The 15,129-nt window shown below is 38.9% G+C and overlaps 1 protein-coding gene across 1 annotated transcript in view; it reads right to left on the bottom strand.

Moving 5' to 3' along the window:
• CCDC30 (coiled-coil domain containing 30) overlaps positions 1-15,129 on the bottom strand; it is a 130,153-nt gene that overhangs the window by 63,636 nt on the left and 51,388 nt on the right. The window contains exons 12-14 of the mRNA XM_040455907.1: positions 13,289-13,414; positions 11,793-11,930; positions 9,641-9,810 (exon numbers count right to left, since the gene is read on the bottom strand). Coding sequence (XP_040311841.1) covers positions 9,641-9,810; positions 11,793-11,930; positions 13,289-13,414 — 434 coding nt within the window. The remainder of the gene's footprint in view (positions 1-9,640; positions 9,811-11,792; positions 11,931-13,288; positions 13,415-15,129) is intronic.

Below are 15,129 nucleotides of genomic sequence, written 5' to 3'. Positions count from 1 at the left end.
ATGATACCATGGGAAATGTACATACAGAAGAAACTGGAAAGGAACAGGGGAAAAATTATGTCAGGGAGTCTTTATTTTTCCCTTTTAAAATTCCTTTAGTACTGTATTAAAAAAAGAATTAAATATTTTATTTTGAACTCAGCAGTTTTTTAAAGATAATATATTCAAACGAGGGGTGCCTCGGTGGCTCAGTCAGTTGAATGTCTGACTCTTGGTTTCAGTTCAGGTCATGATCTCATGAGTTTCAGGCTCACATAGGGCTCTGCACTGACAGTGTGGAGCCTGCTTGGGATTCTCTCTCTCCCTCTCTCTCTGCCCCTCCCCTGTCCACTCTCTCTGTCTCTCTTGAAATAAACTTAAAAAAAAAAAAGATGTATTCAAACTATACAAAACAATATGAAATAAAGACTAAAATCCTTTAAAAATAAATTTCTGATAAAATAACAATGATGTTTTCCATCCTCCATAAACTCTTTTCCTTTTCCTACTTCCAGTGGAAGCCAGATACACTTGAAGACTGGGAAAATGCAAACATACACCTTGTAATTAAAAAAAAAATTTTTTTAATGTTTTTCTTTATTTTTGAGACAGAGAGAGACAGAGCATGAGCAGGGGAAGGGCAGAGAGAGAGGGAGACACAGAATCCAAAGCAGGCTCCAGGTTCTGAGCTGTCAGCACAGAGCCTGATGCAGGGTTTGAACTCATGGACTGTGAGATCATGGCCTGAGCTGAAGTTGGACGCTTAACTGACTGAGCCACTCAGGCTCCCCATACCTCATAATTTTTAAAGTGGAAAAACTAACTCTGTTTCCAGGAAAACAGTAAACATAGTTTTTCCTATTTCTCCCACCAAGTACAACTAAAAACATGGGGATTATATGTAAGACAGACATAAGAAGCCTCTGACAGGTAGAGAGAAGGCAGACTAGGTAGGGTACTCAGGACCTGAGGAATGACATGACTGCGAGCTTCCTGCATTTTCTTTTTACCTCACATATCTTAGACTTGCAGGTGGAGAAGCCGGCAACCCAGACAGCACCAAGAAACACAGAGGACCAGGAAATGGACAGCAAAACAAGTAAGAAAACTTGTGGACAATATCTGCTTTACTCCAAACGCCACAGAAAAAAATTGTGGCCCCACCCTCACCCATGTCAGCAAAGGTCAGGTTGGGAGTCTATACTCCCACCTTCACCAGGCTATCATGAGGCACCCCAACTCCCTGTTGGGGTGGTGTCACAGGTCAACAGGGAGCAGAGACTTTCATCCCTGCCAAGCAGTAAAAGACACGGGGAGACTTTCACCCCGACCTGGCAGTGAGGAGGCACCTTTCTCCCTTTCCACTGGGGTGGTGTCAGAGAAGGCCTAGTGGAGAGTAAGGACTTTCACCCCTGTCCAGCATAACAAGATCATCCCTACCCACTTCCCTGTGGGGTCTTGGAGACGCAGTGGTAGCAGTAACAAGGCATTCCCCCCACTCACAGCCAGAGCAGTCTAAGCAGAGGCCTGGTGGGGAGTAAGAACTCCCATCCTCACCAGCTGTAATGAGCACCCTCCCCTTTCCTTGGGTGTCCATGGAGGTTGACGGGGAACATGGACTTTTACCCTGCCTGGGGTGGTAATGAGACAGCATTCTCCTACTCCCCCTGCTAGAGGGGTATCAGAAGAAGCCAGCTAAACTGAAGGTTTAATTAAGACCTAGAGTCTTATAATACCCAAAATATTCAGATTTTAATCTAAAATTACTCCTTATTCCAAAATGCAGGGAAATGAGAAAAGGCAAAAATAGATGAAAAAACCAACTTGTCAGAATTATCTGACAAAGATTTTCAATCAGCTCTTATAAAAATGCTTTGATAAACTTATGAATATACTTGAAATACATGAAAAAATGCAAAGTCTCAGAAAAGAACTACAAAGTCTTGGCACGGAAAGAGAAGATATAAGGAAGAATCAAATGGAAATTTTGGAAATGAAGAATACAATAATCAAAATAAAAACTCAAATGCAAAATGGACCTAAATGCAAAATTACAAATAAAATGAAAGGGTCTTCAAGATTTAAAAGCAGCATTCTGAGACTTAACATCAAAAATATGATCCATCAAAGGAAAAATGGATATGTCATCGAAATGAAAAACTTTCACATTGAGAAAATCCTGGTAAGAGGGTGAAAGATGAGCTACAGACTGGGAAAAAATATTTGCAAATCACATGTCTGACAAAGGACTAGTGTCTAGAATTCATAAAGAACTCTCTAAACTGAACAGTGAAAAAAACAAACCCACTTAGAAAATAGGCAAAAGTATGAAAGGAGACTTCAATGAAGAGGAAAGACAGATGCAAATAAGCACATGAAAAGATATTCAATATTATTAGCCTTCAGGAAAATGCAAATTAAAGCTATAATGAGATATCACTATACACATATTGGAATGGCTAAAATTTACAAGTGACAACACCAAATGCTAGTGAAGATGCAGAAAAATGGATCACTCCTATATTGCTAGTGGGAATGTACAATGGTATAGCCACTGGAGGAAAAACAGTTTAGCAGTGTCTTAAAAAACAACAAAAAAAACCTAATGTGCAATGACCATGTGGCCCGAAATTGCGCTCCTGGGGATTTATCCCAGAGAAATGAACGATTATGTTCATACAAAAGCTTGAATATTTATAGAGCTTTATTTAAAATAGCCCAAACTGGAAATAACTTGGATGTCTTCCAATGGATGAGTGGTTAAAGTGGAACAGCCATACTATGGAATACTACATAACAGTCAAAAGGATCCAATTATTGTATCAATAATCCAGATGAATCTCCAGAGAATTATGTTGAGTGAAAAAAGCCAAACCCAAAAGGTTACATATTTTAGGGTTTTATTTATATAACATTCTTGAAATGAAAAACTAACAGAGATGGAGAATAGACTAGTTAGAATTACAATAGAATAGGGTCTAGAGTTAAGGAGTGGGTGAGGTGGGAGGGAAGAGAGGGGTGGCTATAAAAGAGCAACATGAGGGATCCCTGTGGTGATATAAGTGTCCTGTATCTTGACCGTATCAATGTCAATATCCAGGTTATGCTATTACAAACAATTTTACAAGACGTCACCAATGGGGGAAACAGATAAAGGGTACATGGGATCTCTCTATTATTTCATACAACCGTATGCATGTGAATCTACAAGTACCTAAAAATAAAAAGATTTCCTTAAAAAAATAGAGGGGTGCCTGGGTGACTCAGTTGGTTGAGCATGTGACTCTCGATTTCAGCTCAGGTCATGATCCCAGGGTCGTGGGATCAAGTGCCACATAGGATTCTCCACTGAGCATAGGCCTGATTAAGATTCTCTCTCTCTCTCCCTCTGCCCATCTCCCTTGCTCACGTGCATTTTCTTTCTGGGTAGCAATAGAACTCTGTTTCCAGAGAGGAAGCAAAAGAAAAGATGAGCTCATTCATTCATCAAATATTTATTGAATATCAATTATATGCCAAGCACTGTTGTATGTGCTAAAAAGTTAACGGTGACCAAGACAGCCGGGACCATGCTATCATAGAGCACACACCAAGAGGAAGAATATGAGGACAAACAACAAACAAGTAAACAAGATAATCAGATTATGATACATCACAAATAAGGTAATATGGGAGAGCAGGAGTTAGGACTTTTCCTAACATGGTGTTTAGTGATTACCTGCGAATGTGCAGAGAAGTCAGCCGCATGGAAAACTGGGGGAGAAGCATTCTGGGCAGGAAGAGCTTGTCAGTGCAAAATTCCTGAAGTGGGAAAGTGCTTTAAGGGCTAGAGGCTCTGAAAGGCTGCATGATAAACAAGGCAGAAAATGGTATGATGATAAAATTGGAGAGGTAGGCAGAGGCCAAGTCACAGAAGACCTTACTGGTTATGGTAAGGATTTAGATTTTATTTCAAGCATAATGGGAAACCATTGAGAAGTTTTTAAGAGAGGGAGTAATATTATTCAAGTTGCATTATTAAAGGACCACTTTGGTTAATCTATGGAGAATGGATTAGGAAAGAGGTATTGAAGCAGGGAGGTCAGTTAAGAAGATATCGTGATAGTCCCAGTGAATGATACCAGTGTCAGGGAGTGGGGTAGTGGCAGTGGAGATACAGATAGAAATAAATAGGTTAAATATTTTATGTTTTCATGGTAGAACTGACAGGATTTGTTGATGACTTAGATGTGGGGAGGAAGCAAGTGACTCCTTAGGCTTTGGTTTGATCAACTGTGTGAAGGGAGGGACTATTCACTGAATAGATTGGACCGGGGAAGGAATAGTTTAGAGGAAGAGGAAAATTGCATCAGTAGTTTGTGCAATGGATATACATTCACTGTCAAGTTGAATCGGAAATGAAAATCAACTTGAACATTTATCATATAATTCTTTTTAAAAAAATACTTATTTATTTTGAGAGAGACAGAGAGGGAGCGTGAGCTGGGGAAGGGCAGAGACGGAGAGAGAGAGAATCCCAAGCAGGCTCCTCACTGTCAGCACAGAGCCCGTTGTGGGGCTCAACCCCATGAACTATGGATCATGACCTGAGGTGAAATCAAGAGTCAGATGCTTAACCAACTGAGCCACACTAGTGCCCTGATTTATCATATAATTCTTGATAAAGGTAGTAAGATGTAATGAGATGGTAAATGAGAATGTGTTAGAAAAAAATACAGCTCATTAAGGTCAAGGGAAGCTACCAGCTGCTCTGGCCCAAGCTTCCTAATAAAGCAAACCCAGGTTGAGATCAGCTGGGCTCTGCAAGCTTAGAGCTGCTCTTGGAAGTCCAACTTTGGGTCTAGCTGCAAGTACACAGTGGGAGTAGGAGGAAATCTCCATTCATTCCAATATTTTATTTATTTATTTTTTCTTAAAAAAATTTTTTTTCAACATTTATTCATTTTTGAAAGGCAGAGAGAGACAGAGCACGAATGGGGGAGGGGCAGAGAGAGAGGGAGACACAGAAACAGAAGCAGGCTCCAGGCTCCAAGCTATCAGCACAGAGCCCAACGCGGGGCTCGAACTCACGGACCGCGAGATCATGACCTGAGCTGAAGTCGGCCATTTAACCGACTGAGCCACCCAGGCGCCCCATTCCAATATTTTAAAAGTACCTACTGTGTGTCAGGCATTGTTCTACACACTGGAGACAGTCCAGAACAAGACAGATGGGACTTCATTCTTCTCCCCTTTCCCCCCTCCATGTTACACATATACAGAGACAGAGTCCTGAGTAATTTTTTAACACCATAAAGCTCACTTTCATAGCAATTACCTAGACCCCAAGTGTCCCAGCACCTTCTTGCCCTTGGGATATTTGTGACTATGTCCTCTACAAAGTAGATAAAGTGGTAACTTCTGACTCAGAGTTAGGGGATGTGGACCTCTTGCAGTCCTGCTGATAACTTGCTAAGTATGTGATTGTGACCAAAATAGTCATTTTAGTTCTCTTGGTCTCAGAGACCTCTTCTGTGAAAGGAGAAGACTTAGTTAAATAGCAGTGGTTTTCAAACATTTTAGCTGTGGCTTCTTTCTTGAAGTAAAATCTTACACAGAATTCCACTCATCAGTCTTTCCTCATCTCCCATGGCAGTTTCTGAGACCCTTACAGAGCTCCTAAAGTTTTAGAAGGTTGACCTCTGTAAACCACTAAAAGACCTGCAGGTCCCTCCTGTTCTAAGATCTGTTGTTCTAAAAGAAAGGCACTATAAACAACAGAAAAACAAGAAAGAGTCCATTATCTTAAAGGAGCTAAAATCTAGTAGAAGAGATGTGCTACAAGAATCAATCAATTTGGCTTATGGAGCAGCTTCTATGTGCATTGGACCATGCTAGGTGTGCTGTAAATACTTTCTACTTCTCTTCAAATGGAAGGTTTTGGCTCATGGCTTTCTGGTGTCTTCTTCACCCCAAGTCCTGCAATCATCCTGGAAGATTCCAAGGTCCATACAGATCACCCACCAATGCCTTGGCATCTCACTTCCTCAGTCTCCTTATCTCCAGTTATCTTCTCATATCTCCCTCTTTGCCAGCTACTTGCATAACCACACTGAGTTGTATCATCAGCAAATGCTTCACTTCCAAAATAACTAAAATTAGATATCCAGATTTCAGCTGTTTCTTTTTACATAATTTTTACATAAGTACCTTCAATTACTTTTCCCTTTTTCTATCAGCTCCCTTTACCTGCTTCTTTATCCAACGTAGAGCCTACTGTTCATTATTTTAATCACTGCCTAAATAAAATGTTCAACTTTCGTCCCCCATTGTCCTTCCACTGCATTCGTGTGGCAAAACCTTGGTCCTGGACGAATCCAACTGTCTTCTCATGCCTATACTAAATGTTGCCCCACAGATCACATATTCTCAAAGACAGATGCCATACAAAGTCACAGTCTCTAGCTTAACTGGGTCCTCAACACTACCTGCCCTCCCTAGTCAGCTTCCCTTTCCACTCACCATAGTGATTATTTCAAACTTTTTTCACTATGTTATAAACTCTTATATTTCTATTCCTCTTTCAGCACATGACTTTCTTTCCTACTTCGCAGAAGACACAAATCGTCACACAATCCTTTGGTTTCAAGTTAAAAACTCACTTGGATCTCTGTCCATTCTCCCTTTCTTCCTCCTGTTACAGCGGACCAGGTGGCTGACTTCCTAAGGCTAGCCCCTCTCTGGTATGCAGAATCCTAAACCTGTCCATTTAGGGACTCTTTCTGATCAGCATTTAAACATACACAAATTTTTTCTCACTTCAGTTCCATATTCCCTTCTCCCTTTCACAACCAAACTTTTTGGAAAGCAGCTACACTCACCAGTTGTACTTCCTCAAATTCCACTCACTCCTCAGTTCACTCCCATTCACCATCCCATGAGATGGGATCTAGGAAGCCATTTGTTTTTTGCCCTTCCTTGGAGCTACTCTTACTAAAGTCTTCAACCACATTCTTAATCTGATTCAGTAATCACTCTTTATTCTTTATTTCTTGGCAGTACATGGCACTATTTGCTATTCCTTTCTTCTTGAAACACTCTTTAATCTGGCTTCTGTAACACATACTCTCCTGACTTTCCTTCTACCTCTCTGGCTGTTTTGTCTCAGTTACTTCTGAGGGTAATTCTTTTTGTCTCTTATAAAGAGGCTTTTCTTTGGTTTCTGCCTTCAGGTACTTTCATCAGACAACAACCAGGGCCATCTCATCCATCATATGACTTCTGCTTATGTCCACTTATAGATGATTCTCAAATTTATCTCCAGCCCAGTCTTCATTTGCTCTTGGCATGGCTGCTCCAGAGACACTTCAAAGTCAGTGTTTCAAAAGCTGAACTCCTTCCCCTCCTCCCTCTAAACTGTGTTCCCAAACTCAGAGGATGACACCATCAAACCAGAACCTTGAAAGTCTTCTTTAAACTCTGCCCACACTCTTGACTTCCATGCCTTCTTCCTCATTTCCTATACTCATTAATCCTGAAGTCCTGTTGAGTCTACCTCTTCTCAATTCCCTTTACTTTTCTCTTCCTCACAAATACCACCATCTCTCAGCTAGATTATAGCAACAGTCTCCTAACTGGTCTCACTGCCTTTGTTCCTGTACAATAATCTATTTCCCATACAATTGGCAGAGTGATTTTTCTAAAGCACAAATCTTCTTAGTCTCTTTTATGTTACTAAACCCTGTGGTAGTTTTCTGTTGTCCAAACTTCTTCATGCAGACACTCATGTTCCCTCATGATCAGGTCCCTGCCTACTTCTTCACTCTCACGGTCTCCTTCCCCAGTTCCTCTCTTCAAGCTCTATGCTGTAGCAGCACTGAGGTCATTGAGTTCCTCAAACAAATCATGCCTTCTCTTGTACATGTCATATCCCCCTTGAAAATTAATCCCCCATCTTTTTGCTTGGCTCTCGGTTACCCATACTTCAGGACTCGGTTTGTTATTTCCTTTAAGAATATTTTCTGGTTTATTAGCCAGGGCCAGGGCACCTCCTTTGTGCTTCCATAGTATCCAACACTATCTTCCCCCAGCAGGCTATTTGGACCATAAGGGTAGGAATTGTGTCTTATTTTGTATCCTCAGTGTCTTCCTATAGTACCTGGCACATGGTAGATAGGCAATTTTACTGTTGATTGTGATTGTGTAATGGATCTGAGATATGTGGAGGCTGTGAAGTGGGACAGAGGAGATAAGCAAGGAAACATTATGAGGAGAGAGGGAAGCATAGGGCAGATATGTAGACATCTCACAGTCTTGGTGCTGGGAAGTAATTTAGACCAAGTCATGGAAACCGGTGGGAGCAAGGAGCTCTTTATAGAGAAGTCCAGTATCTTTATCATGGCAAGGTTCCCCACCTCCAAATGAATTAAGGCCATAGCCTTGTTCTGTGGGGCAAGTATCCCTACCAATTACCCCAAGTCAGGTGGGTGGATTTTTGTCAGCTTTGATAACTAATGTCAGCTTCTTCTCTGAAGAGTGTTCAAATTGGACACTTCATCTCCACTGCTGCCTACTCAATCTAGGCCACTGTCTCTTCATCTGTAGCTCATATCTGGATTAATTGGTCCATTTTTCTTCTTTAATTTATCTCTTATAGAGATTCTAGAATAATCTCCCTCAAAAACCCAGTAATATACTTTTCCAGTGCTCAAGAACTAGACTTCCTTTTTCCCCTACAGCAAACCTAAATGCTGTGATCTAGCTTCTTGGCTTTTTGTTCTTGTGACCACTATTACACCTATTCCCCACCACCTCTCCAATATGCTTTTCCCACTTGTGCAACTAGGTTTCATGGTTGTGAATCTTGGACTCAAAGCACACTCTAAAGTTAAAAGCAACTTTTAGGAGGGCATACAATTCAGAGGTCCAAAACTAGCAAAAAAACCTCCTTGTATGTTAAAACATTTTGAAAGATATAAATGTGGCCATACCTAGACCATATTTTCCTAGTTCATTGATGATGTATCCTTTAGTATATAATATATAAGTCAAATTGCCATCTTTCATTCCCTTTTGATGATCTAGTTCTAGGCTTTTGCCTGGACAGAATTCGATTGCATCTATTATCGTGCCAAGGCAGAGTAATACATTTGCCCAAAGTCTAACAAGTTTCTGTGAAAAAATACTTTTGGTGAAAAAGTAGAAAGACAAGAGTTAAAGGGCAAGATTAACAAGAGAGAAAAGAAGAATGAAAAAGAAAGAAAAGGGTTATCAAAATTATCAGATACAATGTTAAATAAAAACAGCAAAAATCTCTCAGCTTTTTTGATATTTATAGTCCAATTATGTAAAAAAAAAAAATCCCACATATATGTATGTTTATAGAGAGAAGAAAGAAAAATTAGGACATTAACATATCCCCCTGGTGACATTATGGGCTATTAACATCTCCTTTCACTTTTCCATGCTTTCCAAATTTTCTACAAGAAGCATAAAATTATTTTAAAAAGCAGGAAAAGATTTAAAAATTTAATAATATATTAAAAGACAAACTTCTTGGGGAATGCTTGCTTATAACTCATTTTTCCACTCACATCATTTGGCAACAAATATCAAATTCTTATGATGATTAAGCCAAATGTACCCCCAAATAATTAATGTGATATGGATTTTCTCAATTTACCAGAGTTCCTTTTCCTCTTCCTTTGGGCTTTGAATCTCTACTTCCAAAATTGGTTCTTTAGACACAAGATCTTTACAGATATTTTCACCTGTAATTAAATTAGTAGCTGCAGTTTTTCTCTCTACAGTAAAATGATTTAATTGTTCAAATTCTTGTGAAAGCTTCAAGACCTATAAAGTTAAAGTGAAAAGACAAATATTCTATTTTGCATACTCTTACAGATAATTATGAAAAAAAGTACATTTAGTCATTTAGTCCATTAAATGCTTAAATAATTATTGACAAGTAATATAAATTAACATCTAATTGAAGGATCTTCTTCTAGTTTAACTTAACACTTTGCAGTTGTTATATAATTAATCCATTTTTACCATAGGCATAAGCATGCATAAATCCATGGTTTTAAAGAAGGGTATTTTTGGAGAGAGGGAGAGAGAGAAAGATAAAGCAAATGTAGTACCAACCATGTTAACGTTGGAGAGGTGAGGGTACATGGGCATTCTTTTTGCTATTTTTGCAACTTTTCTATAAGTTTGAAGTTATTTCAAAATAAAAAGTTTTATAAGTGAGACAGAGCCAGATTAGCAGGATAGTGATACGGCTCTCTCATTTTTATATTATATTCTTATTCCCTACATTTATCTTCTGTGTTAAACTATCCAATGATATTTCATAAGACAAGATCCTTTAACTGCACAGTGTGAGGGTAACTCACTTTGCTGACAAGATCCCACAAACAAAGCTTAGTTATAGGCTATGCCCCATAATCTACCTTCCCAGACAGCAAACCCCATGTTCTGAACCTTTCCCTCCCTAAGTCACATACTATTTGATCCATATCCCAATCTCTCAGCAACTTGTACCCTGCTTTCAGGATAAAATCTTCACATTAATGAGGCCTGGACTTAGTCCTCCATTTCACATGTACTAAAATATAACCCAATATCTTTTAACTGTGTGTTCAAGCCTTCACTTCTTTCTGCCATTTTAATCAAGACCCAGAGAGTAACTGAGGAAGGGAATTTTCAGCCCAGAGTTGTTAATAATAGGTGGGACTCCAGAAATTACACTATAGGCAACGTCCAATGTTGACTAACCCTGGTCTGGCAGCCATTTTTACACTTGGGGAACAAAGTGGGGTCAGGACATTTAAATATTTTTCTAATTCTAAGTATAAGCCTAATTTTCAGTATAACTGAAAAAAAAAATGCTTTGATTCAAAGATTTAAGGTTGAAGACACTTAAGTAAACTTGTTTGTTTTGAGTACTGGGGGGGTGGTGGTAAAATAGACCTAACATAAAGTTTACCATCTTAACCAGTTTAAGTGTGTGGTTCCATGGTATTAAATATATTCACACGGTTGTGCAGCCACTGCCACCATCCATCCCCCGAACTCATTTCATCTTGTAAAACAAACCCAATACCTATTATACAATTACACCCTTTTCTTGTCTACCCCAGTCCCTGGGCAACCACCATTACACTTTCTGTCTTTATGATTTTGACTACTCTGAGTACCTCATATAATTGAAATCATACAGTGTTTGTGTTTTTGTGATTGGTTTATTTCACTTAGCATAAAGTCTTCAAGATTCATCCATGTTGTAGCATATTGCAGAATCTCCTTCCTTTTTAAGGCTCAATGACTTTCCATTGTGTGTATATACCACAATTTGCTTATCTATTCATCCATCAAGAAACACTCGGGATACTTCTAAGCTTTAACTATTGTGAATAATGCTGCTGTGAAAATGGGTGTGCAAATATCTCTTCAAGACCGCTTTCAATTCTTTTGGGTATATCTCTCTAGATAGCGGAATTGCTGGATCATTTGGTGGTTGTATTTTTGAGCAAACCTTTTACATTATAATATGTGCTCCAAAATTTAAGCTTTTGGGAAACTGACTCAAAGTAAAAAAAAAAAAAAAAAAAAAAAAAAAATTCACAGATTAATTCTAAGAGTGAAAGACTGAAGTCTATTCTGAGTCATAGCTTGGCTTATAGCCTACACTATATGGGAATTTATTCTATAATAATAAAAGAAACTCCAATTTACATGTAATCTCTTACTGAAAATTAATTTCCTTTTATTGTATCCTCATAAGAGATAAAGGCAAACACTGAACATTTAAATAATTAATTCAGTCTCACCTTTGTTTCTAATTCAGAATTCTCTCTTTGTAGCAGGTCATATGTTATTAAATAATTGTCTCTGTATTCTGCTGCCCTTGGAAGACTTTGAATTTCATTATAAAGGCATATAAGTTCTGACCTTGATTTTTGCAACTCCTGATTAAGAAATAAAGACATTTAGTAAAATGAGATTTTCCCCATAAAAGGTATAATATTTCTAAAATGGAATCTTTGAAACAACTGTCACAATTTTTTTTTTTTTTTTGCTTTTTTTCCCCCCCCAACTTATTCTTCTAGCAGAACTACTTTTAAGAAAGTAGTTAAGGTAGTTAAGTAGTAAAGTTTACTTAAGTCAATTAATGAAACTGAGCATTCTTAGCTTCTATCACTCACAGGTGGAAGGACTGGGTTTCTAGAGTTCTTCCTACTTTTTGCAAGGCCTGTAGAGAGGGTACATTCTTCAGCAACTCCTGCACTAATTATATTTTCTTTCTTAAAGTGTATCTTTTTTCAAATGTACCTTTTACAGAATAACTAGCCTTTAATCTTGTGACAACCTCATGCAGAAGGGCTACTGAAACAGGCTCAGAGAGTGTAAGTGGCCTGCCCAAGTTCACATAGCCAGGAAGTGGTAAAGCTGAGATTCAACCATCTGACCAATTTCAAACTCTGTGTTCTTCACAACAAATTATGCTGCCTTAGTTAATAATGTGTATTCGGTGACTTAATTAACTAGGGCTTCCTCTAATCCTCTGATTTCTTCCCCCTATATCTGTGAGAGAAAACCCTTTAGTTATATGTAGAGTCTTATCAAATTTCTACATTGATGACATGGAAGATGTAGTTTGGCTGGTGGATGACTGGGGCCTGAGAGTTAGTCTGTGGTGTCCTGTGAAGGAAACAGATGATATTAAATTTACTTTAGGAAAGGAGTTACATGGTATTTTCCCAAAGCCTTCAAATCAGAAGGAGAAGAGAATGTTGATGAGGAAAGTGTTGGGCAAAAAGGAGAGAGAACAGAGAGTGGCCACAGGAAGAAGGCAAGTGGTATCAGTTTCCTACCTCATTGTATTGGAAATTCCTGTAGGTCATCAGGATGGGATTTGGGGCATTGCACTGGCTGTCACCCACCCTGCAAACTGATTAAATGTCACCATCCTCTAAATTGGTGATCTAGACTTCCATGGACTCACTTCCAGGTCTCTCTTTTAAGTATAGGCTGGTTGTCTCCTGATAGACCTTTCCAAGATGGTAGGACAAGCAGTTAAAAGGAGAGACAAGTCCATGACTCTATGGCCACCCTAATAATCAAACCACCTACTACTTAAAGGTCTCTTTTTGGCTAGTGCTGGAGCTGGAACTCAGCGTGAGGGAACAACAGTCACCCCATTATTACTAACAGAAACACATATTCTAGAGCTACTATTTATTTTAAAATCAAAATAAATGGTAACATGAAATCCCTAAATTAGGAATGCAAAAAGAGGAGAATAACATCCTGAGTGGCAGAATACCTCACTATCGACTTTCAAAGCCTTCTGTACAGTATTAAGATCAGATGTCGATTGCTTTCTCCTTTCTCTCTCTTCTGACAACTTACTTTCAAATATGTCAATTTTTTCTTGGCTCATTTTCAAAATCTGCAAAAAAGCATTTTACATAATTATTTCTACACACAATGTTTCCTATAAATTCTAATAATACTAATTTACACCCTAACTAAATTATAAAGTCACCTAAAGGAGATATAAAGCTGGGAAAAATAGTTCATGGTACCATAGTTCATAAGAGACATTTTTCTCTCTGAGTCTGTTTTCTCAACTGTAAAACGGAGCTAATACTTGTCCTACATACATGATGGCCATCAGAGTAGGAATAAAGTGAGGTTTTGAAAGTATTCTGTAAATGTTAAGCACCTACCAAATGCAAAGTATTGTTGAAATCTTTCTAAATTCGTTGGTAATAATAATTGCAATAATAATGAGATCAGCTAATAGTTAGTGCTTAGCATATGTCAGACATTACGGTACATGTTTCACTTGCACAATCTCATTTTATTTTCCCAGAACCCTACACAATTGGAACTACTTTTTTTTTTCTTTTTACAGAGAACAGAGGTGAGGCTCAGATATATTTACTTAAGCTGAAGAAAGGAAAGGGTGGATCAACCAAAGAGTTTTACCTAATTAAATTTTGGACAAAAGTATGCTGGAGCTTTGCTTGTACTTCTGGATTCATAATTTACTGCCAGATATGTATTCATTTGACCTACAGGTTTTTCCAAAATTAATCCATTAGTTTAGTAACGTTGATTATTAATAATTTCCCTTTTTTGTGTTTAATATCAATAAAACAGGAAGAGATGGGTTGGAAAGAATGGAAAAGGAAACTGGAAAAATGGATGCTAAAACCTCGGTGTAACTTTTGCAAATCCTCCTGTCTAAGGGCATAGAAAAAAGACCTGGCTAAGAATGAGGTCGACTTCTTAGCAGCACCATACAAGGATACAGGAAAGGATATCGCCCACCCTCTTCTGCCCTGGTGAATGTTTCTGCACATCCATACCTGACACGCTGAGCATTCAGCACTCAAGGCAAAGCTCTTCTTGGCCCCACCCCTCCACCACCTGAGATGCCTCCGTGCAAAGTGTAGGGAAATGGTTCAACTCCCCTCATTTCCTTTGTGTTTTTTAGCATAAGAATGTCATGTATTTTAATGCCATAACTTTTAAAAGATAGTTTTCAAAAGGATATATATTTGAAATCTCCCATAACTTATGCCATTCTAAAAATAATTATGCACTTAAGCAATTTATGTCCTTCACAGACTTCATGGTGACCAAAGTTTCAAGCAGAAATACACAGGAAAAGGGCAGCAAACAATGTGAGAGATGAGCAGTGGGATGGCGAGGAGCTCTGGGTAGCTGAAGGGAGCCTACCTCATCTGTCAGGCAACAGCAAACAGAGGGAAGCACTGACTGACGTGCTAAGGAACTGCCTAACTGGAACAGGGTAGCTACCAACGGCTCTGGAGAACGGTGTAACAGCTTGGAATTTTCCACTTTCAGTGTTCCACTACCTGAAAGGTGGGGGTCATCTAATGCTCTGAACCAAACTGTGCCTCCTGGGCACAGTATGACAAGTGTTCCTGCCACCCGTGCTGTGTGCTTGCACTGTGCTCTGCCCTTGCACAGGCATAGCCAATGGGGTGGCGGATGTGGGTGCCAGACAGAAAGAAACATGCCAGGTCATCACCTCCAGGTTCATGTGCTCAGTGTTGGGCATGCTGTAACCCCCATCAGTTATAATAAATCCCCTATATAAACTCCTCCATAAATCCTCATAAGAGTTAATAT

The sequence above is a fragment of the Herpailurus yagouaroundi genome, unplaced genomic scaffold (assembly GCF_014898765.1).
Source record: "Herpailurus yagouaroundi ecotype Mexico unplaced genomic scaffold, PumYag 77, whole genome shotgun sequence".
NCBI classification, from domain to species: domain Eukaryota; kingdom Metazoa; phylum Chordata; class Mammalia; order Carnivora; family Felidae; genus Herpailurus; species Herpailurus yagouaroundi.
This window is presented reverse-complemented; position numbering and strand designations above follow the sequence as displayed.